The sequence below is a fragment of the Mesoplodon densirostris genome, chromosome 4, assembly GCF_025265405.1.
Source record: "Mesoplodon densirostris isolate mMesDen1 chromosome 4, mMesDen1 primary haplotype, whole genome shotgun sequence".
NCBI lineage: Eukaryota > Metazoa > Chordata > Mammalia > Artiodactyla > Ziphiidae > Mesoplodon > Mesoplodon densirostris.
Window position 1 is genome coordinate 128,391,397 of NC_082664.1, and position 26,923 is coordinate 128,418,319.

At 41.6% G+C, this 26,923-nt stretch overlaps 2 protein-coding genes and 1 pseudogene across 2 annotated transcripts in view; 2 read left to right on the forward strand and 1 right to left on the reverse strand.

Annotated features, from left to right (window-relative positions):
* CLPX (caseinolytic mitochondrial matrix peptidase chaperone subunit X) overlaps window positions 1-4,031 on the forward strand; it is a 36,585-nt gene extending 32,554 nt beyond the window's left edge. Inside the window, exons 13-14 of the mRNA XM_060097175.1 lie at window positions 243-349; window positions 2,362-4,031. Of these exons, the coding sequence (XP_059953158.1) occupies window positions 243-349; window positions 2,362-2,452 (198 nt within the window). The 3' untranslated portion in view covers window positions 2,453-4,031. The remainder of the gene's footprint in view (window positions 1-242; window positions 350-2,361) is intronic.
* A 4,600-nt stretch (window positions 4,032-8,631) lies between these two features.
* On the forward strand, window positions 8,632-20,915 carry PDCD7 (programmed cell death 7). The gene is made up of 5 exons (XM_060095230.1): window positions 8,632-9,541; window positions 11,493-11,631; window positions 16,802-17,038; window positions 17,310-17,397; window positions 19,097-20,915. The coding sequence occupies exons 1-5, from the start codon at window positions 8,669-8,671 to the stop codon at window positions 19,218-19,220; spliced, it is 1,461 nt and encodes a 486-aa protein (XP_059951213.1). The 5' UTR covers window positions 8,632-8,668; the 3' UTR covers window positions 19,221-20,915.
* Window positions 20,916-26,529: 5,614 nt separating this feature from the next.
* On the reverse strand, window positions 26,530-26,631 carry LOC132489765 (U2 spliceosomal RNA; annotated as a pseudogene).
* Between the last annotated feature and the right edge of the window lie 292 nt (window positions 26,632-26,923).

Consider the following 26,923-nt stretch of genomic DNA (forward strand, 5'->3'; position numbering starts at 1 on the left):
GAACTACAGACAAAAAGCCTTCCCTTATAGAATGACTTCTCTCTGAATTTAGTTAGAAGCTGTTTTAATATGAAGAATATGAAAGCTTTTACATTGACTTTTCAACGTTCAGTTACTAGTGCATAACAGGGACTCCATAATATTTGTTGAGTTGATGAATTTGATTGATAACCTATAGAATACAAGCATTTTATATGTAACCTCAGTTTTCCATGTAATTCATTACTTTTTTATCTCTTTAGGAAAAGCTGTTACTAGAACCAATGTTCGAAGTCCCTAATTCTGATATTGTATGTGTGGAGGTTGACAAAGAAGTAGTAGAAGGAAAGAAGGAACCAGGATACATCCGGTAAAGTGTATTGTCAAACTAAAACAGATTTAAAGCTTAAGATAGGCTCTTTATTGCTATGGTTTATTGGTCTGTCATAAAGTTGTATAAAAATCCTTATAAATCATAAAGGAATCAGTTATCTCAAGTTTTCTGTAGAAAAATTTTCTAATTTTGGTTTATAAAATGATATTTTGAGTCTTGAAAATTGATCTTCAAAATTAGTTTCCACTTGGGACTTCCCTGGTGGTGCAGTGGATGACTCCACGCTCCCAATGCAGGGGGCCCGGGTTAGATCCCTGGTCAGGGAACTAGATCCCACGTGCATGCTGCAACTAAGAGTTGACATGCCACAACCAAGAAGCCCACCTACCGCAACTAAGACCTGGTGCAACCAAATAAATAAATATTAAAAAAAAATTAGTCTCCACTTTTTTCTCCTAAAGGAAGAAGTATCAAAAAAAGATATAAAAGTAATCCAAATGAAAAGACTTAAATGAACTTTGCTGCTAATTCTGTAATTTATGAATTACTTGTTTCATGTCTTTCATAAGACCAAAACTTTTAAAATATTTGTTTATTTACTTGGCTGCGTCGGGTCTTAGTTGTGGCATGAGGGATCTTTGTTGCGGCATGTGGGATCTTTCATTGTGGTGCAAGGGCTCTTCATTGTGGCACACAGGCCTCTCTCTAGTTGTGGTCCCGTGGGCTCTGGCTCTCTATTTGTGGCGTGCAGGCTCAGTAGTTGCAGTGTGTGGGCTCAGTAGTTGCGGAGCACGGGTTTAGTTGCCCCGCGGCATGTGGAATCTTAGTTCCCAGACCAGGGATTGAACCTGTGTCCCTGCATTGGAAAGTGGGTTCTTAAGCCCTGGACCACCAGGGAAGACCCACATAAGACCAAAACTTTGATGACATAATTTTTCTCTTAGTCGTATCTTATCAGTTGACAAATTTGACATATCTTTCACTGCTTTATTTAACTATTCTAGGGGTCAGTAAACTGTCTTGTACAGGGCTAGATTAATACTTCAGGGCCATACAATCTGTATTGCAGCTACTCTGCCCTCATAGCACTAGAGCTACAGTCCGTAAATGAATGAGCATGTCTGTGTTCAGATAAATATTTACAAAACAAATGATGGGCTTTATTTGGCCTGCAGGCTGTAGTTTACTGACCCAGATCTATTCAATAAATATTTATTAAACAGTGCTTGACATTAATGTTACCTACATAAAAATTAGATTTCTGTCACAACATATGTTTTATGCTTATCTTCTAAGGTAACTTATGAGGCAGTTGATTGGGTTTTTTTTTTGTTTATTTTTTTTTTTGGTTTTTTTTTTTTGCGGTACGCGGGCCTCTCACTGCTGCGGCCTCTCCCGTTGCGGGGCACAGGCTCCGGACATGCAGGCTCAGCGGTCATGGCTCATGGGCCCAGCCGCTCCGCGGCATGTGGGCTCTTCCCGGACTGGGGCACGAACCCATGTCTCCTGCATCGGCAGGTGGACTCTCAACCACTGCACCACCAGGGAAGCCCAGTTGATTGGTTTTGAACAACCTTTACTTATTCAAAGAGATATAATCTCTCATTTTTATTGTTTAATATTAATATGTAAAGGAATTGTGGTGGTCTGATCATAATTTTGACTAATTTGAGTCATATTGGTTTGATCAGAAGCTTTCCACTTCTTTACCATTGACATGCTAAATGTCAAGCATTTTCGTTAAAATAATAGATTCTACTTTTTTGCTGGAGGAAAGGCCTTCACAGTTGAAGCCTTGTTGTTGATTTATTTCAGTAAAAAATTTGTTTGGGAAAACTACTTGTAGTTTTTGGTTGTGTGCTCTAAATGTTTCCCATATTTTACCATTAAGCAATCTTAGTATTAGAAGTGCTCTTAATATTTTCCTTCTTTGTATGTCATTTCTAGCTAAATGGATTAATTTTTTATTATTCATTTTTTTGAGAAGTTGTGTTTACCCCTAATTCTTATTTAAAAAAACAAAAAACACTGATGGCTTTTCATTATAGGGCTCCAACGAAAGAATCCTCTGAAGAGGAGTATGACTCTGGAGTTGAAGAAGAAGGATGGCCTCGTCAAGCAGATGCTGCAAACAGCTAAACTGTCAGACTTCTGTCCTGTATATAAAGTTTTCCTTCTTCTGTTTAGGATCGTAACTGTCTCTACAGTCTGACATTAAAAGCATTGGATCTATCTTGGATATCATACATGGTCAGAAGCTTTTAGGATAAAAATCAGATCATGTATATAATGTAACATCACATTGATTTATACAGACTGACATTACATGGACTTTAATGACACAATGTTCAGAGACAAAATGTACATTATTTTGGTTTGGTTTTTAAAAAATATGCTTTAAAAAAATTCCTAGGAGTTCTTTTAAGCAATGCAGGTGTTGCAATAACTGTGGATTTTACAATAATGTAACTATAAATGGGAAAATAAATTCTTTAAAATTGAAGATTGGGATGCCATTCTTTAGTTTAGCCTTTTCTACCCATGTTTGTTTCCTGAAAATATTAGAATTTTTTTCATCTTAAAAATTGGAATAGGTAGTTTCCAAGTAGTTAAAGATTTCATGGAAAAAGTACCCCGAAGAACCTTATTTTGATGATTTGTTTAGCTGTATTCTTAGTCTTATCCACTAATGCATGACACTAAACTTCCCCATTGGACTATAAAAAAAGGCCATTCTCTTGCTGACTTGTCTGATTTGCCATCTTTGGTCCATTTTAGTACCATGAGTGAGCAGATGGAATTGAAGTCTGCCTTAAATCTTCAGAAAAAGACTACATCTAATTCTAAAAGTAGCATTACAGCCATGTGCTGAGCTAAATAAAATATCCTAATACATTTACCTAAAGTACTTAGTTTTTTGTTGTTTTCTGGTACTGGATATTTGTCTAATTCTTTGGCTTCATAGAATATTAAAGAAAATCTATGCTATCAGCAGAAGGGAATGTGTTCATACTAAAATATGTTACTAACTTCCATTATATAAGAAAACTAAACAGTGGGGGAAATTTGGGGGACTTAACAGTGAAAATTATTTCATTTGCTTCCATAAATATTAAAATATTTGGGTACCTTTTAAACTTTTTTCTTTCCCACTATATTGATAGAAGTTCCTATACTGTCCCTTCAGTTCAGCCTCGTTGGAAATTGTTTAAATCAGAGTACCTTTAAACATTTGTTTTCAGTTTTTAGTTTATAAACTCGAGTTTTCCTCTTACTGCCCCCGCCCCCATTTTCTTAGGAAAAGAACCCTAAGCTATTAGCAAATTCTACATCTTTTTGATGAAATTGGGTTTTCTGTGATGTAATAAGAGATGTTAGATATCTATTTATGGCTGGGGTAGGACCAGAAATGCACTTTTGCAAAGTGTTTAAGCCTGGTTGCTAGAGTATAGAACAGAAACTGGTTATCTTTCTTGGTCTCCCTAGTAATGGTTGAAGTTCTTCTCAGGAAGTCTTTCATATTATAACTGTTCCTTATCTTTTTCTTACAGCCTCATCATTTTCCTTTTTGTAGAGTGAAAATTGGAGTAGCTACTAAATACATTAAAGGCAGTCCTCCAGAAATGCACTGGGAGACATTTTAGTCACAACAACTTACATTTGGTTTTGAAAGTTAAAGCATAATTGATGTTTTTAAATTAAACACAACTGAGTTTAACTACGATTTGTATCTTGAAACTTGTTTTGGCATTTGAATAAAACAAAAGGATTAAATGAAAGCCATTGTTGTGGTGTGTCCATAATGCAGTGCCATTTTTAAAAGGACACAGATATCATGAGTGGCTTTATTCTAGAGACTGTTAATCCTGACACATTCATATTCCTCTAATAAATTCTCCTAGTTGTAGATTCCACAGACAAAAAGTCTGTTTATGTTAAACATTGATTGAAAATCCTTACTTAAATATCCTGCATGGGCCCCACACTAGGAATACAGACCAAGCTTTCCAAGAAGTTTACTAGTCTAGTAGGGGAAGCAAATACAAACATCAGTGCATTATAATAATGGAAGTGAGGTAGGTACCAGGTGTGGCACAAAAGGTTATAGCCCAGATGGATCTGGAAGAACAAGTAGGAATTTTCCAGAAAGGAATAATGAAAATTAAATCAAAATCTCAGAAATGTGAAACAACTAGGGAGATTTAGGAGTTGAGAAATAGGCAACCAGTACAACTTCATGTTACTACTCTGAGATGACCATTTAATATATTTTCTCCCCTCTCCATCTTGCTGAAGACTTTGCCTTTCATTGAGAAACCATCAAAAGATAGAACTCATCTTCCCACCGTCAAATCTATAAATGTATCTGCTTCAGCACCCAACCTTTCTTTCCAGTTACAGCTGAAGGATCCCTTTTATCAAAACTCAGTCACTCCATGTTATTATGAGGGGATCCCATCATCCCCTCTCATTTCTTAAGGCCTCCGGTTCTTTTGTTAGTATCTCTACTACATTATTGGTCTCCTTCCTTCTGAAACATTCCCAGAAGCATCTAAACAATGCCTAGTATTTCCTGTTCTATAGCAAACCCCCAAGCTTATTTTTCACTTGGCTTTCCAACTACACCGTTAAGTCCACTAGCATGAAGATCATGCCTGTTTTGTTAACTATAACCAGCACTTACATGGTGCTTCATATATTTGGTACTCCGTACATTTTTTTTAAATTACAGAATATCTTGTATGCCAGGTTAAGTTGTAATTGTATGCAGAAAGTAGTGGAGAGCTATTAAAAGGGTTTTAAGCATGAGAATTGGACATGACTAGATATGTGTTTTAGATTGTTGGGAAGGGAAGGTGCTGAGATAAATGGAAACATGACTAGAGGCCTACTTGTGGACATTTCTCCAGCACTTGCCCTTTATCTCCTACCATCTTTTGGATCAATTTTTTTTTTAAACTGGAGTATAGTTGATTTACAATGTTGTGCTAGTTTCAGGTGTACAGCAAAGTGAATCAGTTATAAATATATCCACTCTTTTTTAGATTCTTTTCCCATATAGGCCATTATAGAGTATTGAGTAGAGTTCCCTGTGCTATACAGTAGGTCCTTATTAGTTTTCTGTTTTACATATAGTAGTGTGTATATATCAATCAGATAAATTCTTATCAACATACAAAACATAACTCTCTTGAACCCACATCCCCTCCACAGTAAACTACAAGTTGATCTTGCTGTTTCCAGTTCCCTTCCAGGCTTTGATTCTGAGTGAGATGAGAAGTTGCCGGAAGGTTTTGCATGGAGAAATGACATTATCAGACCTAAGTTTTAAAAGACCACTCTGGTTGCGGTATAAGGGAACACACTATAGAGGACCAAGGATTAAATCGGGCACTTGGGGCTATTATAATAAGCCTACTAGAAGATGATGGATTGGACTAAGATGATAGCAATGTAAGTGGAAAAGTGGATGGGTAGGTATTTTTGCAAATCTGATGAAAAGTGGTATCCCATGTTCCTCAATGGGAAAACTTAATATTATAAAGATGTCTGTTATCCCTATGTTAATTTATAAATATTCCAATAAAATGCCAATAAGTTTTAAGATGAAACTAGGCAAATGGATTCTAAAGTTCACACAAAAAAATAAGAATGGTAAACAAGCAAAATGATAATGAACACTCATAGTGCTTACTCTGTGTTACTCTGTTCATTTAATGCAACAACTCTATGAGGTACATACTCTTTATCAACCCTTCTAGATGAAGAAACTTAAGCCCAGAGTGTTTAAGTAGCTTTCCCAAGGTCACACAACTAGTAAGTAACAACCAGGATTTAACCCCAGGTAGACTGGTTCCAGAGCCTCTCCACCTAACCAACAACTGAAGAATGAGGAAGGACTGCATCTTCTATTTTTAAAATATTATAAACCTTTAAATATTTAAGTGTGTACTAGTGCATGAATGAACAGACCAATGGAAAAGAATGTAAAGTACAGAAATAGATCCCAAATAATATATGGGAATTTAGTATTGGAAAAGGTGATATTTCAAATTAGGAAAAGAATATTTAATAAATGGTATTGACAACAGTATATATCTAGAAAATAAAAAGGTATCCATACCTTACCTAATAAATTTTAAGATGAAAACTGAAGCCTTTAAATATTATGTACAGTATTACCTAATTACTGAATACATAAAATAAATATGTAGAATATTACAAAGTTTCTGAGAAATATTAGTGGTCCCTTGGGAAGTGAGGTCAGGCTCATGTTGGTTCTTCTCATGGTACAGAGCTGGACTCTTACCCAAGGGATCATCCATCACTTTACAGCTTTGAAAAGTAAAGCTCTAATCATGTGATACTGGAGCAATTGGACATCCAAAGGGGTGGGGTGGGAGTGGGGGCTCAAACTAGTCTCAATACCTTATCAACTCAAAATGGATCACAGACTTAAATGTAAACCTAGAAAACTTTCAGAAAAAGCACAGGAGAAAAGTTTTCAGGATCTAGGGCTAAGAGTTCTTAGACTTGACTCCAAAATCATGATCCATAAGAGGAAAAACTGCTAAGTTGGACTTTATCAAAATTAAGAACTTTTGCTCTGAAAAAACAAAACAAACATGTTAGGATGAAAGTCAAGCTATAAAATGGGGGAGAATATTTGCAAACCACATAGGACTAATATCTAGAATACATAACTCAAATTTCAGCAGTAAAAAACCCAAAAAATCCAGTTAGAAAATGGGCAAAAGACATGATCAGACATTTCAGTGAAGAGGGTATACAGATGGCAGATAAGCATATGAAAAGATATTCAATATAATTAGCCATTAAAGAAGTGCAAATTAAAACCACAATGAAATATCACCACATATCTATGAGGTTGTCTAAAATAAAAAATAGTAAATACACAAAATGCTGATGAGAGTGCAGGCAAAATGGATGATTCATATATCGCTGGTGGGAATATAAAATGGTACAGCCACTTTGGAAAACAATGTGGCAGTTTCTTTAAAAACTAAACGTAACTGGTGTATGACCTAGCAATTGCACTCCTGGGCATTTACTCCAGAGAAATGGTGGTTTGTGTTCACATAAATACCTGTATACAAATGTTTATAGTAGCTTTATTCATGATAGCCCCCAAATGGAAACAACCCAAATATCCTTCAGCAGGTGAATGATTACACAAAGTGTGGTTTCGTTTTATCCACACATTTTTTTTGCACACCTTTATTGCAATAAAAAGGAACACTGATGCAAGAACCTGGATGTATCTCTAGAGGATTAGGCTGAGTGAGAAGAATAAATCCCAAAAGGTTATGTACTATATGATTCCATTTATATAACATTCTAGAAAGGACAAGTTATAGAAATGGAGGATTAGTGGTTGCCAGAGGTTAAGGAAGGGAAGTGGGTATGGCTATAAAGGGGCAAATGAGGGATCCTGGTAGTATGGAAGTATGGAAATGTTCTGTATCTTGACCATCAATGTCAACATCCCGGTTATGATATTGTAATACAGTTTTGCAAGAGAAACTGAGTAAAAAGTACGCGGAATTTTGCGGTACTATTTATTACAACTGCTTATGAAGCTACAATTATCTCAGAGTTTAATTTTAAAAATCTAATCATGTGGAGTGAATGGCCTTCCCTGTCCCTCCTGCTTAAAACCCTCCAGTGGTTTCCCACTGTTCTTAAGATATAAGATCCTGGACGCTACGATCTTGTCCACCTCCCAGGATCATCAGGCTCCCTTCCGGCTTTCTGTGCTCCATCCACACTGGCATTCTTTCAGTTCCCGCACCAGACCTACTCCTATAGTCTACTAGGGGGCTTTTGTAAATGCTGTTCCCATTTGGACTGTGCGTCCCTCTCTTCTTTCTCTTCTATTTCTACTATTTAACTCATAATTACCCTTCAGACCTCAGATGGAGTCTCAAATCCTTAGGACAACCTTCCCCAACCTCTTTAAATTTAATTTTCCTATAAGCTCTTCTTGCCCTTTTTTCCTCTTTGGTAGTACTTACATTCGCCGCTGCCCTTTTGCATTTGATTGCAGGACTACTTGATTAATGTGTTTTCTTTACTAGGTAGGTAGTTCTACGAGGAGAGGAACTGTATCTGTTAGTCGCACTGCAAAGGGGCTAGTTCCGCACCTAGAATGCTCAGTAAGGATAGTATTTTTGAATTGAAGGGTTGAATGAACGCCCATCCATGCGCCGGGATCCCTGGATCGGGTGCGTCACACTTATGTCGCGCGCGGTATACGTCACGTCCTCCCGGAAGACACTTTCGCTGGGAACCACTCAGATTCCTGTCACTTCTTAGAATCCCTCCGTGGTGGCCATGGCTCTGCCACCCTTCTTCACCCCAGGTCGCCAGGGCCCGCCGCTCCAGCAGCCGCCGGCTCCCGCTCCCTTCGGCTGTCCGCCACCGCCGCTACCCTCTCCGGCTTTCCCACCGCCTCTTCCCCAGCGGCCCGGCCCCTTTCCGGGGGCCTCCGCCCCCTTCCTCCAGCCCCCGCTGTCTCTGCAGCCCCGGGCCCCCGGAGAAGCCTCCCGCGGGGGCGGGGGCGGCGGCGGCGGCTCCTTCTACCAGGTGCCGCCACCGCCGCTGCCTCCCCCGCTGCCCCAGTGCCGGCCCTTCCTAGGGAACGACGCCGGTGAGCGCCCGCAGCCGCCGCCTCCAGGCCCGGGGCCGCCCTGGAGCCCGCGCTGGCCTGAAGCACCGCCGCCGTCCGACGTGCTCGGGGACGCGGCCCTGCAGCGCCTGCGCGACCGGCAGTGGCTAGAGGCGGTGTTCGGAACCCCGCGGCGGGCTGGCTGCCCGGTGTCCCCGCGCGCGCCCGCCGGCCCCAGCCTGGGCGAGGTGCGGGCCCGGTTGCGCGGGTCCCTGCGCCTGGTGCGGCGGCTGCGCGACCTGGGCCATGCGCTGCGCGAGGCCGAGGCTGACGGCGTGGCCTGGGCACAGCTGCATGCGGAGGCACAGCCGCTGCGCGCCGAGCTGGCCGAGCGACTTCAGCTCCTGACCCAGGCAGCCTATGTGGGCGAGTCGCGGCGCAGGCTGGAGAGGGTCCGGCGCCGCCGGCTGCGGCTTCGCGAGAGGGCCCGGGAACGCGAGGCCGAGCTGGAGGCGGAGGCCACGCGGGCAGCGGAGCGCGAGCAGGAGATTGACCGCTGGAGGGTCAAGTGCGTGCAGGAGGTGGAGGAGAAGAAGCGGGTAAGAGCAGCGGATGCACACGGGAGCAGGGGTAGTGGTGTTTGACACCCGATGGGGCTTGAGGCTTTGCACTGTCATTCCTCAGGGCTAAGCCTCTTTTTCCTCACCCGTAGAATAAAAAGATAGTTTACCTTTCCGACCTCATATTTCCGTATTGGTTGCGTGTTAGTGGTGTACAGTACACAACACAAGTGCTCTAGGTGCGCTGCAAAGTCCCATAAATACAAAGTATAGGATTGCATAGTGGTTTTGCAGGGATGACAGATCTGTTTTCTGCTCCAGTGTTCTGTCCACTTAGTAACATTCAAGACGAACAAGAATCTGGGTCCTTGCGTCTTGCCCTGCTCTAGGTAATTTTAAGAATACAAAATAAAGAGAACTTGGGGCCTTTTCTCAAGGAACATATACCCTAATTGGCTGATGGGGCACTAGTGATGATTTTCCCAGGATTCCTTTATTTACAAGTTCAACAATATCCCAAGTTCAACGATGGTATTTTTGAGCACTTACTCAAAACCTTGTAACAACCTGAGAGGTAGGCAGTATTATCCCAATTTTACAGATTAAGAAATTGAGGCATAGAGAGGTTAACTTGCCAACAGTCACACAACCGGTTTGTGGCAGTTTCACTCCTGATTTGAGCCCAGATGGCTCGATTCCAAAGTCTACTGATCTCAAGTTTTAACTTAAGTAGAGGGCCAGGGTGAAACTGGAAATCGGTCAAATAGTTAAGGCATTCTCATTACTTTTGAATGCCTCTAGGGACTTCCCCTCTTCCTCCACTCTCCACAACCAGCTGGTACAGCCTTGTGTCCTCCTTTTGTCTGCTACAGCCCTGGAGTCTGATCCAACTCCCCTCTAAAGTATATTGATGGCAAGCTTTGTCTTCACACCTCCAGGAATATATCAGCACTTTAAAGGAGAGTACTTGGAGGCAATGCCTTAATCTAAGGGAATTTGATCCGTTCACCAGACATTTAATGTGGGCCCATTATGGCAGGCCCACTACTGAGTGCTGGAATTAAGGGTGAATAAGACATAGTGCTTGTCCTTGAGGGGCTTAGAGCACCATGGGGGATCATATCTGTATAGCATGGTGTGTGTTAAGATCTCAACTGTAGGTGCTATAAATGCCCAGAGAAGGAATATCTAATCCACTGGGGGAAGGTATCAAGGAAGGCTTCCCAGATGATATGGTGACATCTCAGCTGAGTCTTGTAGGAAATGTCAAAGCTAAGTGAAAGCAACATGTGCAGTTCCAGAAACAAGAGTGAAACAGCATGGTGTGTCTGTAATGGTGAAACTATAGTGCTTATTTGACAGATGGGAAAGAGAGCTTTTAGGCAAAAGGATCCTCCCTACCATGCACTGTGAGGGTACTGGAGACAGAGTCCTGTGAGTAGTGACTTGAGGAACCAGGGTTATTTAGCTTACATGTGAACCAACTTAAGAGTAAGATTGGGTCTTCAGATGTTTAAAAGGCTGTCATATCAAAGAGGTCCTTGAGACTTTAGAGCATCGGGGCACAAACTGTGCTTAGGTTATCACAGAGAACATTGTAGAGTCCTAGTCCTTTCCAACCCCATTCTTTATCTTCCCTGCTAGTCTGAATCTTTGGATCCAGGAGTCTGCATTTTTAATAAGAGAGCCCCAACTTAACAAGGTACGTTGGAGGCAGATGTTCCTTGAACCACACTTTGAGAAACTCTGAGGAAGAAACAAAGGCAAGAGCCCACATGGAAGCTGCAGAGAAGATAATCCCTTGGCTGGACCAATGTAGAGGGGAGTTGTGCATGGCTCAGGAAATTGGGATGTAGATCCAGTAGAGTCTTTCTTAACCTTGGGACTGTCTGATCCTCTGAAATCTCACGGCCAGGCAGATTTTCTGTGCTGTAAGGTTGTTCCTCGTAAGGTTCCATACTGGGTCTCATGGGATCTCTTTCTCCTCCAGGAGCAGGAACTTAAAGCTGCTGCTGATGGTGTCCTATCTGAAGTGAGGAAAAAACAAGCAGACACCAAAAGAATGGTGGACATTCTTCGGGCCTTGGAGAAATTGAGGAAACTCAGGAAAGAGGCTGCAGCAAGGAAAGGTAACCAGGCTTTGCATTTCTTTCCATTCTTTACCCTAACCCCCTCCTCCCCAAAACTGCTGAAGGAAAAATGCTTGATACTTCATTATTTTCACCAAGTAGGGTAACTAAGCTTATCAGCAGTACCTCAGAACTTTTTGTTGTTGTTGTTGTTGTTGTTGTTTTTGCCGTATGCAGACCTTTCACTGTTGTGGCCTCTCCCGTTGCGGAGCACAGGCTCCGGACACACAGGCTCAGCGGCCTGTGGCTCACAAGCCCAGCCGCTCCGCGGCATGTGGGATCTTCCCGGACTGGGGCATGAACCCGCGTCCCCTGCATCGGCAGGCAGACTCCCAACCACTGCGCCACCAGGGAAGCCCTACCTCATAACTTTTGAAGTAGAAAGCTTCAGAAGATATTTATCCCTGGTAGCCAAGATTGAAAAGGATGTGGGAACCCACTGCACTGTCTTCCTCTTTTTTTTACTTTTTTTTTTTTTTTTTGCGGTATGCGGGCCTCTCACTGTTGTGGCCTCCCCCGTTGCGGAGCACAGGCTCCGGACGCGCAGGCTCCGGACGCGCAGGCTCAGCGGCCATGGCTCACGGGCCCAGCCGCTCCGCGGCATATGGGATCCTCCCAGACCGGGGCACGAACCCGTATCCCCTGCATCGGCAGGCGGACTCTCAACCACTTGCGCCACCAGGGAGGCCCCTTTTTTACTTTTTAAAAAGAATTAATTTATTTATTTTTGGCTGTGTTGCTGCACATGGGCTTTCTCTAGTTGTGGTGAGCGGGGCTACTCTTTGTTGCAGTGCATGGACTTCCCATTGCAGTGGCTTCTATTGTGGCAGAGCACGGGCTCTAGGCTCACAGGCTTCAGTAATTGTGGCACGTGGGCTCAGTAGTTGTGGCTCACAGGCTCAGTAGTTGTGGCTTGCAGGCTCAGTAGTTGTGGCGCATGGGCTTAGTTGCTCTGAGGCATGTGGGATCTTCCTGGACCAGGGATCGAACCCATGGCCCCTGCATTGGCAGGCAGATTCTTAACCAACGTGCCACCAGGGAAGTCCTGCATTTCTTCCTCTTGACTCATCATTGCCACCCCAGGCATTCCTGGCCACACTTTTCTGAGTGAGGTTGGCCTGGCTGGTCAACTTTGCCCATACACCAAGGTGAAAGCTATTCTGTCTGTACTTGGTGCTTCAGAAGGTGTCGAAAACTTAGCATGCTCCTTCATATACATTTCAAACCTGAAACATTGATATTTGTAGAGGTGCGAATGGTTGAATGGGGCAGGGAGTGCCCTGAAGACTGTATGGGTGTCCCTGGTTTACCTGCCTGTCACTTTTGGACCCAGAGAACCTCAGTGGTCTCCTCTTGCCTCTAGAGGGAGCACTGGTTTTCTACAAGTTCCCCAGTTGTGCTTTCCATTTTGCCTGCCTGCATCTTTGCTCTTGCCAGTCTGTTTGTCTGGAGGGCCTTCAGTACCATCTTTGCCATTGTTAGCTCTCACTATCCTTCAAAAGTAAATATAGTAAATTCCATCCTTCCCTGATCTGGGCTGAGGTGACCTACTGCTCCTTCTCATTTGCACCTGGCTTGAACAACATGCTGCCTTATTTAGTAGGCTGTAGGCCACTGACATTCACCAGGGATATTTGAGAGTATACAAATTAGCAAGTACCACAATAGCAAATGATCTGCCCTGTGTGGTTTAAAATATAATTGAAAACTGCAGCTCAGATCCTTAATCAAATGTCACTGGGACATGTGCATTCAGTCAGGCTCATTCATTAGCTAAATGATTAACTTCTACATGCCAGCCTCCAGACTGGCTGATTCAGATTCAGGTCTCAGAATCAGATGACCCCACAAAGCATTCATGAGTCAGAGGGAGTTTGCATCTACTGTGTCTGCCTCTATCTCTTCTTTATAATAATGCAAAACCTGAGGGCTACTATTTCATATTCCCCTACTTCATGTCCTCCGTGAGCTGAGTGTTCAGTAAACTTATGCCAAGTGAATTTATTGTACAACATAATTTCTATTAGTCTTCCTCACTTTGGTCTGAAAGAAGGAAGAAATTTTAGGAGAAATTAAGATCTAAAATAAGCAGGCTCTGTGGAGTTAACTGACTTGAATGTAAAACGATTTAGTATCTAGTAACTGGTTTTGTTGGATACTTTAAAAGAAAAAGAGCAACTTTCTAAGTTCTCTAACTGTGCTGAGAAAATGAAGCTGGTTATGTAAGCAGGGCCACGTCTCAAAGTGTCTTATTTGCTAGGCTAGACTTCTCACCTATGCTTAAAGCTGAGTGGAACCATTGGAAGATTTTAAGCAGAGATGACAAAGATCAGTGCTGGCAGAGTAGAGAAAGGTTTGGGGCTTCTAGGAGGGAGGAACAAAGAGAGACTGATAGGGCTATTGCAGTCTGGGCAGGGATAATATGGGAATGTGAACTAAGAGTCAGATGGTGAGTTGGAGAAAAGTAAACAGATTTAAGATGTGAGTAGAGTGTGTGCGTGTGTGTGTGTGTGTGTGTGTGTGTGTATGTACACGTACATATAAGTAAATAACTTGGGGGAACTCAGCATGTGGGAGCTGAAGGAAAAAAATGACTTTCAGGTTCTAGCTTGATCTATTGAATGAGTGATGATACCATTCTAATTGACCAGGAAAACAAGAGGGGGAACAGGCTTGGGGCTGATGAGTTCAGTTTGGGACCTGTTGTGTTTGTGGTGCCTGTGGTACATCCTGGATAAGAGTTTATCAGCATGTAGCTGTAAGTAGGGATGACCTTGAGGAGATTGTGCGGTGTGAGATGAGGCCCAAAAAGACAAAATCCTAGGGAATGTCAAAATCAAGATGGGTAAGGAGGAGGCCACAAAAGAGATCAAGAGAGGTCAGAGATAGGAGGAAAGTGTAGACCCCTTACTTTTTCTGGAAAGTGGCAAATATTATGCAGAGAGATTGCATAATATTGGGCAGGTTACTTAAACTTCTCTGTGCCTTGGTTTTTCCTCACCTGTACGAAGGGAATAGTGATGGTACCGATCCATGGGGTGTTGCAATGATTAAATTAGTAAACATGTGTAAAGTGTTTAAAACAGTCCTGGCATGTAGTAAGTGCTGTATAAGTGTTTATTATTATTATTATCAAGTAATATGAAGATTAATAAACATCCATGGGAATTAGTACCAAACAGATTATTAGTGACCGGTGCTGGGTGCATTTCAGTGGAGTGGTATGGGTAGAAGCCAGACTAGGCTAGATCAAAGAGGAGGAGATAAGAAAAGCAGACAGTGAGTCCAGCTTATTAATTATTAAAAGTTTGCCTGTGAAGAGAAGCAGGAGGGATAGTTAATGGCTTGAGGTCCTGCAGGAAGTAGGGAGATTCAGATCCCAGATGGAGGAATCAACTTAAGTGGAGAAGGACCCATTTTCCACTGAAATGAAAATGAAGAGGGCAAGGATGGGTAGTAATGCAGATGAGTAAAGTCAGCGGCAAAAAATTAAGGGATTTCCTGCCTGTTAGCCTCTTTTCTCTAGGGAAAATGCTAGATGGTTTGCTAAGAGTAGAGAAGTAAGGCTTTAGGAGGGAAGTGAATGTTTGAAATAATTGTTGTGAGGAATGAGTGAGAGCCGACCAGAGACGCATGGGAGTATGGCTGTAGGGAGGTGCCATTATGGGCTGAGCTGATGTAACTACACACTGGCACTAGGTCACATAATCAAATGAATCTGCAGTTGGCAGGTGAGCACAGAGCACAGGTCTATTGGGGCTTTGCTTAATGGGCGACCACACATTTTGGTGAAATCTGATATATTAGATTGGAGGTTTTAGTGAAGCTGACAGAGTTTTGGGTAGAAAGTCAGAGAAGAGAATAATTGGGTTTAAGACTTCAGAGGTGGAAACTTTTTTCTGATCATGCCAAGGTCCAAAGACTGCACGATACTCTAAGGTATGGGTGGCTAAAAGGGAATAAAGGAGAAAGCATTGGTATCTAGGAGCTGCAGGAACTAGAGAAGTAATGGTAGAGGTGGAGGGAACCTAGATCATGTCGTAGCAGGGGGTCTGGAGGAGGATTGGTGGGGGGGTCGTTTCAGAGGGAGTGTGTCATGGTGGTCAGGAGGGATCCATGAAAGGCTGAGGGGGATGAGCGCGGGTGGTGCAGGCCAGCACACCGAGATGGGAGCAGGCCACACCTTCTCAGGGGTCTGGAGGCACTTTGGGGCTGATGGCGTGTCTGTGTATTTTTGCTGTACTGAAAGATTTTAGTACTTGCAGCAGAGATTGTATGACCCACAAGCCTAAAATATTCACTCTCTGGCCGCTTATGGAAAAGGTTTGCCAATCCTTGGTCTAGGTAAAGAAATGAAACAAAACCATGAAATTATTATGAAACAACAAAGTGACAGCTTAAATTTCTCAGTGCATAAGAATTTTGTGTGTATTTGGAAAATAATTAGCAATTTAGTAGAAGATGGATTTGAGTTGTAGAGTTTCCATAGGTGGGAATGAGTAGATGAAAATTTGTTCAAGCCAAGAAATCATGACAAAATCTGAAGGAATGGAGATGAAGACAGGAGAGCGAATTCTGCAACTACTTAGCTGCTGTGATTGAGGGAAAAAAGAGTCAGACCTCCAAATCAGGGTGACCAACCATCACATCTGTCCCAGGACATTGGGTTTTCAGTGCTAAAACTGGACAAATGAAACATTTGGTCACCCTGCCCTCAGCAGCAGACTGTGAGGTTATTGTGGTTGGTTAAGTGTATTTCTTCCTCACTGTCCAAGTGTGCGCTCTCAGAAGTTCAGACTCAGTCAGAGGAAAAATTGTTTATTAGTTGGGTCTAGGAGTCTGTGCTGTAGGAATTTCACAGTGAAGAAGCAAAAGACAGTTCCTCCCTTTAGTAAAGGAATTCTCCAACTGAAGGATCAAAACCATTAAGAAATAAACAAAATCAAAGGTTAAGTAGTGTGATACAGAAAGCGGAGTTAGTGAAAGTTAGGTTAGGGTGAAATTAATTGAAGACTCAAAAAGATCAAATTGAGCCTTGAAGGCTGGTTGGAATTTGTAAACTCTAACCAAATTCATACTGTAAGTAGGACTTTGAGTCTGCTCATTAGAACATGGATTTGGGGATAAGAAAAAGTTGTATCTAAAATGTCATTTGCATCTCTTTGCCCAGGGGTCTGTCCTCCAGCCTCAGCAGATGAGACCTTTGAGCATCACCTTCAGCGACTGAGAAAACTCATTAAAAAACGCTCTGAATTATATGAAGCTGAAGAGAGAGCCCTCAGAGTTATGTTGGAAGGAGAACAAGAGGAAGAGAGAAGAAGAGAGTTAGAGAAGAAACAGAGGAAAGAAAAAGAGAAATTTTTACTACAGAAGCGTGAAATTGAGTCCAAGTTATTTGGGGATCCAGGTAAGTTCCTCTGTAACCTGTGGAGAAAAGAAAAATACTAGATTGACAGCTCTTTTCCTCATGGATGATCTCCACCTAAGCTAAGAGGTGGTAGGCGACAAATTGGAAGGATCCTTTAGGATTTGAATTCTAAACTATATCCTAGAAATCAAGGATAAAGATGAAACACATTTGATCATATTGTATAATCATAGACTAAGTCACTTTGCCTTGAGAAATATGCTGTACATATGAAGCATGATGACATGGTATTGTGCCTTTTCTTTTTCAGATGAGTTCCCACTTGCTCACCTCTTGCAGCCTTTCCGGCAGTATTACCTCCAGGCTGAGCACTCCCTGCCAGCGCTCATCCAGATAAGGTCAGAGGGGCATTCTCCATGTTTTCTTTCCCTTAAGTAGCAAGAAGCAGTCGACAAAGTGCTTATGTTGTTGAGGTCTATTACTATATCTTTTCTTTTTTTTTAGTTCCTTATGAGTTTATAGAATGTTTCCAAGTTTGAAGCATGCCACACATGTCTTGTTTAGTCCTCATCGATTCTTGAGAAGTAGATGTCCCTATTTTAACAGGTGAAGACACTGAAACTCAGGTTGTGACTTGCCCTCTGTATTATGCCATGCTATAGCTGTTATGTTGACTTAAAGCATTGACTTCCTTTTCCTAATTCTCTTCTGCTGCTAAACAGACCAAGGAAAAGAAACCCTCCCTGTATACTCACCTGTGGAGACTGTTAACAAAGACCCACACTGACTTGTGAGTTCTTACAGGTCAGAGCCAAGAGAGCTAGGAAAAAGGAGTCTCACCTTAATCTGCAGTTACTAATGAGCTGGGTAAAGTTTTCAGCTCTGAGTCTCACTTTCCTCACCTACAAGGTGAAAATGATGGACTAGACTGTGGCCTTCAAATGTGAACAGTACCCTCCCAAATGTAATCTTTTGAAAAATCAGTTTGTATAACAGAATGAATGAATGTGTTCCACAGGCAGTTTAAATGTGTTATTGACTGGAAGCACTTTGTTATTTCTAGACTCCCCAAAGCATCTACTTGGGGCCTAAGTGTCTTCAAAGCCTGATTTGAAAAACCACTGAACTAAGTGCTCTCTGAGGATCCTTCCAAGGTCCAACAGTACTCTTTAGCGCTGTTCTGGGAAAAGTGTATTTCTGGTTAATACACAAGTTTTAGCCTTTAAATATATTACAGTGGGTTCTCGTTATTTACAGCAGCTATATTCTATAAAACTGCAAATGCTGAATTAGAGAATACTGAACTGCTGCTCCTGAAGGAAATACAGAGCTAGGCTCCTGTGAGCCTTTGGCCACGACATTTTCATCAACTGATCAATACCTAACCTTGTCTTTCTTTTTAAAGACACCTTATTTAATACATACTGTTGATTCATCAACATTGAACTCATAACTAATGGCACTATAACTCATGCCTGAAGGTAGCTTATCTAACATACATGTGTTCTCCATAAGGCATATCACAGCCTTCTAGTGCTAGCTATAGCACTCCAGCACTGTACTCGTGAGCCATTTTAAACAGCAAAATGCCAATAGAAAGCACAAAAATTTGAAGAATGTGGTACTAAACAGACTACAAAAAGGATACTTGTTTACAGTAGGGGAGCTGAAAACAAGAAGGCAGAGTGTCGCCTTGTTCTACCATAGTTGGGAACATGCCTTTTGGTGACTCAGATTTTTCACTGCTCTGTGCATGTTGGCAAGTAACCAGGGAAGCACCATGAATAATGATTTGCGGGTTACAAATAAATTTTAGTGAATAGCCAAATTTGCAAATACAGAATCTGCAAATAATGAGGATCGACTGTATATTCATTATTTGGTTATCCATAAAATATAAGTTCTTTGGAGTCTTTTCCCACTTAGATATATGTACATTTAAGAAATAGTCTTTTGCATAATTTCTAGAAATCAAGTTCTTTAATGGCCTCATATCGGTCATTTGAAAGCGAAGTCCTGAAATAGAATATTTAGTTGCTAACATAGTGCTTGGAATGAAACAAAAATAAACAGTTGTTCTGTAATGTTCTCATTAAGGCATGATTGGGATCAGTACCTGGTGCCATCTGATCATCCCAAAGGCAACTCCGTTCCCCAAGGATGGGTTCTTCCCCCGCTCCCCAGCAACGACATCTGGGCAACCGCCATTAAGCTGCATTAGTAAAGATGCTCCAGGAGTGTCATCCAGCCAAGGCTCTTTCCAGCTCTAAGTATTAGTGACGCTACCATCTTCTTGTACTGTAGTCTAAATCACAACCTCTAAACTCCATGTGGCATTGCCCTACCCAGAAGTTACATTTTCCTTCTGTCCTCTGTCCTGGCCAAGGTGCCTCTTGAATCAGGAGATTAATATGGTTCCTCAGGAAAGGACCTAGGTGAACTGAGGTTTTTACGACAGGCAGTGGCCTTGGTTCATGAAATTCGCCTCTGTTTTGAGGGGCTTGGTCCAGATTGATTTATAAGTTTACTCTTATCTTTCTTGTGTGCTGATGGATAAGTATACGCTATACACTCATACCCTCGACACAGGTGTGCACTGGGTAGATTTAGCAGTCCCTCCCCCAGTACTCCTTGTTAAGGCAAGCTTGATGCAAAACCTCCTTACCTTTCTTACCCAGAGAGCCTCCTAACTTCCAGGAAGAAAGGTTAGAAATGCTTTATCTTCAGTTTTGTGAATCCCACTTTTGGTGCAGCTAGAGAGGCTGGGCTGCCAGAAAAGCTGGTGGCCTTGTCTGGTAGTCAAGTGGAGAACTTGGAAAGCCTGAAGAGTACCTGTACCCAAACTGGATTGTGTTTTAATGGATGATGGCTGCATTTTCCCCATATTAGAAGGATCCTAATGAAAGCACCTACTTTTTAAGTTCCTAGAGGTCTGGTTGTTGAGAACCTGCAAGGATAAAAATTAATTTCCTTATGGGAGTGGAACCTTGATTAACCTCACTCAGTCACATTGTGGGAGCTGGTATAGTGGAAATTGTGGAATTTTCTTAGGAACTCAAGCTTCCAAAAATATACATGTAGTTTAAGCTGGGGGAAAAGCAGATAAAAATAATAAAATTTATTTTTTTATACTCATTAATAAATGCTGTTGTGCCTGGAGATGATCAGTCATATAACATGTCAGGTTTTTTGTTTTATTTTGTTTTCCTTTTTGTCATTTATTGTGTTATTTATATTTCCAAAAAGCTAAATAAATATCATTTTTAGTTTGAGCCTTTGCCCCCAGTTTATTGCCTCCCAAATCACTACACACTCTTTCACATTGACAAAAGACATTTACTGCAAAGTTCAAATTTATTAACTAGGCATTTGCTACTGGAAGGTGAATCTCAAGCACCAAACTTTTTATGCGGTATCCAATTCTGGATAAGCAGGAAAGGACATCTCAACTTTGGAAGTGATTTCATGTACTTAGAAGCTCTTGGGTACAAGATGCTAACACATTTGTCCCTTTTTTGTTGTTTCATTTGCACTGTTAAGTTTATATATTATGCATTACAGAGTTAACGGTATGAGGGCCAGCACTCCTCTAATGTGTTTCTAAGCTCATAAACCTCAGAATCTGATGTGATTAGCCTCACATAACCCCGTAGGCCTGTGTGCCCTTTTGTTATAAATCTCCACCATTTTCTGATGAGATGCAGGAAGAGTAGAAATAAAAGATGAATTGTACAATGTATGTTTGGTGTCCAGACAGCCTTGCCACTAAGATACCTGCATTGATGGGGTTAGGGAGTGTGGAGCAGGGACTCAGGAAAACTCAGGCAGCAGAACCCAAAGAAAAGAAAGCATTTAACCTCAGGTGGAAAAAACCATTCCCTCTTCCCTCTCATTCAGCTTCTGCAAAGTTTTAATAAAGTGAGCATTATTTTTATTATTTGTTTGGTCTTTTGTTAAGTTTTTCCTAGTTTATGCCCTGTGTGGCAGGGCATAAAGTGGTGGTGGCAGCAGCCACTGGTACTTTAAGGCAGAGGTCCCCAACCCTTTGGCACCAGGGACTGGTTTCGTGGAAGACAGTTTTTCTAGGGACCAGTGTTGGGGAGGGGAGCGGGGGTGGGGATGGTTCAGGCTGTAATGTGAGCGATGGGGAGCGGCAGATGAAGCTTTGCTCACTCGCTCACTCGCTTGCTGCTCACCTCCTGCTGTGCAGCCCGGGGGTGGGTGGGTTTGGGGACCCCTGCTTTATAGGTTCAGAAAGAAAGACTTTAAAAAAATATATATTTACTTATTTTGGCTGCTCTGGGGGTCTTAGTTGCAACACGCAGGATCTTCATTGGGGTGTGTGGGATCTTTTTAGTTGCCGCATGTGGGCTTCTTAGTTGTGGCATGCAAACTCTTAGTCATGGCATGCATGCGGGATCTAGTTCCCTGATCAGGGATCGAACCTGGGCCCCCTGCATTGGGAGCTTGGAGTCTTACCCACTGGACCACCAGGGACGTCCCAAGAAAGACTTACAGTAGTGTCTTTAATTAATTGTACTTCTGAGAATATGGACAGTATCATTGTAATCTTATCCCACAGTCTTTTCTTTTTAATTGTGGAAATTTTCAAATATTAAAAAGTAAAGAGAATGGTATAATTTTTTTCATCATCTGGCTTCAAATAATGGTCAACTCTTGACCAATCTTGTTTCATCTGTACCCCTACCAATCACACTGGATTATTTTGAGGCAAATCTCAGATGCCATATTACTTCATAGGTGTTTATGTAGCTCTAAGATTTTAAAAATTTAACCACTGCTATTATTGCACCTAAAGAAATGAATAACTCCTTAGTATCATCAAATATTCAGTCAACGTTTAAATTATCTCAAAAATGTGTGTTTTACACTTTGTTCCAAATCAAGATCTGGATGCAATCTATGCATTGTTGTTGGTTGATGTGTCTCTTAAGTTTCTGATAACCCATAGGTCTCTCTCTCCTTCCTCCTATGTACTGTTGCACTTTCACTCCCTTGCAGTTTATTACTTGAAGAAATCAGATCATTTTTTTCCTAAAAAGTTCCCAGTCTGGATTTTGCTAACTGCATCCTTGTGATTACATGTTCCTCTATTCCTATAATATAATGATTAGACAGGGCTGTACTGTCTAATATGGTAGCCATGTATGGTTATTGGGGACTTGAAATTGAGTTTGAACTGAAATTGAGTTTGATTGGACATGTACAGTTACACATGTGGTTCACATGTTTCTATTGGACCACTCTGATCTAAAGGTTTGATGACGTTAAGGTCGGGATTTTCTGGCAAGAGTATTTCATAGACCTGGTGTGTACTCCATTTAGGAGGACTAATTGGTTGTCTTATTTTGTGATCTTAGCAGCCATTGACATTCAAGACCTAGACTCACTCATTTGGATTTGCAAAATAGTGATAGTTTAATTATGCCCTTCTTTCTTTAATTATCAGCTGGAATACACTAAAAGGAGAAACATCCCCTCATCAACTATTTGGTTACCCTGGGGCACAATTTGTATAGGAAAGGCAAAAAAATAAATACATGATTCTATTTACTAGTTTTCAAAATAATGAGGTAGTTCCATAGCATCCTCCAAAAGTTACCAGTGAATTCTTTTTAAGTATCATTATGAACTCAGATCTAAATGTGTCTTTCAATCCATTGTTTTTATCTTTTTTTATTGATTGCCTCACCTTTGGCCAGTGGGAGCCTCTTGTAACTCCACTCCTGAGTTCCCACTCAATCCCAGTATTCTGTTCCAAGTTTATCTTGCACATTTCCTATCCCTGACCTATACCTATATTCTCTATGTATTGAACATAAATTAATGAAAATAGAGAATTAAACTCTTTCAAAGACTAACTAGAAATGTGTTGATTCATCATGTCGTATATGCAAGAAATTTGTTTATCTTGACAAATTTCCAGGAGACCCTGGATTGGTGAGAAACTCTAACAGAAGTGTTTATTTTTAAGAAATTAGGTAAATACAGGGAAGATTGGAAAATGAAAGAGATTAGTTGTATGTTAAATACTAAGAGTGTTCAACGGGAGTGCCTGAGTTTATGACATCAAAGAATTTGCTACAGCCAGCCAACTTAATCACTCTAAAACCATTCATGTTCCTATGTCCACGTGACTTTCGTGCAAGGATGTATCAAGAAGCTTAGCTGAGACTATACCATCTGTTGTAGCAATTCACTTCTACAAGTTTTGTCCACAGAGAAGCTATCCTGGGAATTACAAGGTAAGTACAAAGTATGTCTTGTTCCATTCAAATAAGAATAATGTATATAGAAGGAATGTGAATGCTGTTAAGTAGTAGCTGTGGTAGAATTTAGGAACTAGAGATTACATTTCCAAGCATTTCCAGCTAAATTTTTTTTAAAAATTGCTTATAACAAATAAGCTGTTCCCACATAATTAACTTTTTACTTTTGAGTGCACCCATCAGTAGATCCCGACTTGCCACACCTGGCTATCCGTGAAGAATTTGTTTCCATTTGCCTTTTGGAATAAACTGGGTTTTTCATAGTCTCTGAAGCAAAGATTGAAGTCTTTGAGGCAATTGGTGTCAGAGTGGATAACTATACAGAGCAGTAGACATTTTCCAACTTCATTAACTCATTCTTGCCGGAATGTGGTTACCAGGATTTGAATGGTGTTCTTGGGAAATGATTTCTATTTACCATTTTCCAGGTACAATGTTAAATGCTGGAGACATAAAAAGGGGGCAAACAGACAGGATTCCTGCCCTCCTGCAGTTAGTCTAGAGTAGAGAAGCTTAATGATTATACAGATAATTAAAGTCAGATATAATTGTGATAAGCATTACAAAGAAAAAGTACTTAGTCACAAATTTATATTTTTCACTGTTCAAATTTTTTTAAGTGCCTGTTGAGGCTCAGATAATTTGCTAATAAGTACAAGGGCTCTAATGGTGAGCAAAATACCAAATACTCCCTAATGCAGGTTTTGAGGGAGATAGATATTAATCCAACAGTCATAAAAAATGTGCCCAGTGCTTTGAAGGAGAGCTACGGTCCATTAGATTGATTAGGCCTCTCACCCTTTTTTCCCCCCAACAGTGTTCTGTAATGCTTTTAAGTGAAATAATACAAAATATCTATGTATCATATAGTAAGGGTAAGAATTATCACTCAGTTTATGTATGTATATGCTAGGTCACAAAGTCAAATATATTTCATTCTATGGAGCACAGTAGAAAAAAATCTTGAAAACCACTGTACTAGTTGGATTGATTCAAGTTCAGGGGTCAGGGAAAGCTTTTTTGAGGAAATGCTGTTTCAGCAGAGCTCTGAAGAATTAACTAGTGGGAAGAGACAAAGGAGCATAGCAAGTATCTGGAGCAGCATACACAAAGGCCCTCTGGGGGCCAAGAGACCAAGACAAGTTGAAGGCCATCATGGCTAGAGTAAGACAGCAAGTGAAGGAGAAGGGGCCAGGCACTGTAAGGCTTTAGAAGCCCTTGTCAGGAGTTTGCTTTTACTCTGAGAGTAGGTGGGAACGACTGGAGGCTTTTAAACAGTGGAAATGGCTTAGTTTGCTGTTTTGAAATGATCATTTTCATCCCAGTGTGTGGAACAGAATCATAAGGCATGAGAGGATACATGGACATCAGTTGTCTGAGTGAGAGATAATGGGGGCTTGGATTTCCATGGTAGCAGTGGAGGTAGCACGAAATGGCTAGATTCCAGAGATTTAGGAGAGAAAACCTGGCAGGGATTTGAGATGGGTGGCAGTGAAGGAGAAGAAAGTATCGGGGGTGAGTCCCAAGCTTGTGTGCCCCTTAGACGTTCCTTGAGACAAGGAATACTGGAGGAGGAGGAGCAGTTTGGGGGAGGGGAAGATCAGAGTTCACTTTGGGTATGTTGAGTTTGAGGCACCCTTGAGACATCTTGGAGGACTTGCCTCAAGGGCAGTTGTGTTGTGAGTTTGATCTTAGAAGAGAACTGGAGAATTTAATGTGTGAATATTAGATTATTGAAGCTGTGGGCAAGGATGAAGTCGTTTTGAGAGGATAGTGGACACCTTTAAAAAATAATACTAGTGTCATTGTGGGGACTCCATGTAGACCAATTACTACAATCCCCACCTACCCAGCCCCTTGCCCCAGGCTCAGATGCGGCCACATGGGCACAGACCCATGGACTGCTGATGGAAAGGTCCTGGATTATGCAGTTTGTTGAAACATGCATAGACTGGCTTTCCTAATACCCCCATTGTCCCACCCTCATCCCATCCCTTCAGACCCCTTCAGGGCTTTCTCTGCCTACTGAATGGCATTAGCACTCAGCCTGAAGTTCAGCACCCTCCCCAGCTCCACCCCAATCTACCCCTTCGATCTTACTGCAGACAGCTTCTCAGCACAAAGGATATACTTGAGTCAAGCAGCTTGTCTTCCCCTGCTCTGCCCTGCCTCTGCTCCCTGGCTTAAGCTGTTCTCTCCCTGGAGTTATGCTCTCCACCCAGCCTTTTCCCTGCTCACAGGCTGTTCTCCCACCCTCCAGGGTCCAGATCAAGTCCCATCTTTCCTGAAGTATCCCCAACGCCCATAAGGACTAGAATATTCTCCTCCCTCTGAAGAATATCATCACTTAATTATCTGTACCTCTTATTTTGTATTTAGCAGATGCAGATGTGACCGTCATTTTAGAATATGTTCTGACTAGATCACATCTTGCACTGTAGCCCTTGCTGCTATTAAGAGGTGTTTCCAGAATCCTCAAACTCTTAAATTACTCTAGAAGCAAGTCTAATGCTGAGTAGAGAATATCTGTTAGGATGCAGATGCTGGGGCAGAGGGAAGGAAGCAGGAGGGTGGCCCTGTACTTGCTCATTGGACAGGCAGTTCACACTTGGGACTCAGCACAACTGTGGTCCTTCCCCATAGCTAAAAATTCTAATGATAGCTGAAAATGTGAACAATAAATCTGAGAATGCCAAAACTTCCTAACTTTCATGTATCCCCTACAACTCCCTACACTCAAAGGTCCCCTGTAGGAACAGGTTGATGGGGCAGATCACACTGAAAACTGTCTGATCCTGTAGCATAAAGACTCAATGCCAATATGATGGGAAACTATCTCCCAACATGGGGTGGAGAAGCCTTTTGAGTCTTATGTACAGTAAGACACTGACAAAAGAGGGCAGACAGTAGAGATAAGGGAATTAAAGGATTTGCCCATCTGGCCTCATTTGACCTCTCTGCACTCAGATTATCGACTCTACCTCCTCACATGATGCTCTCCTGTGGATGTGGTGATGACCCCAGTGACCCCGAACAGCAGGGCTTTGCACCATCCTGGTAGGGATGGCATTGTATTGAGCCAGGGAGCCACTCCTTGGTGTGGGCTCCCTGCTAAGCCCTGGTTATTTGCAAAATGCCAGACTGTGGTCAGGAGTCTAGATTTAAGTGTATATTATAGGCAGTCATGAAATTGAATTATGTGAATGAGTTTTGCTTTGGTTTTTAAGGCAACAATATTTAATGTGGTCTAAAATACATAAAAAAGCAAATGCCTGGCTGTTGTGAATATAATTAAACTAACAGATACTACACTTGATCTTAGCCAAAAGGCTCAGAAGCTATGTGTGAATTTTTAATGCTTAGGTTTCAGCTTTAGTAGATATTGTTGACTAATAATAATTGACTTTCTCACCAACAGTGCATGAGAGTTCCAGATATTCCACAACCTCATCAACACTTGACATTGTTAGGCTTTTAAAATTTTTAACTCTTTGTGTGTGTGTGTGTGTGTGTGTGTGTGTGTGTGTGTGTGTGTAGTGTTATCTCATTGTTTCATTTTGCAGTTCCCTGATGACTAATGAGGTTAAACAACTTACGTGTTTATTGGCTATTTGGATATTCTCTTTTGGGAAGC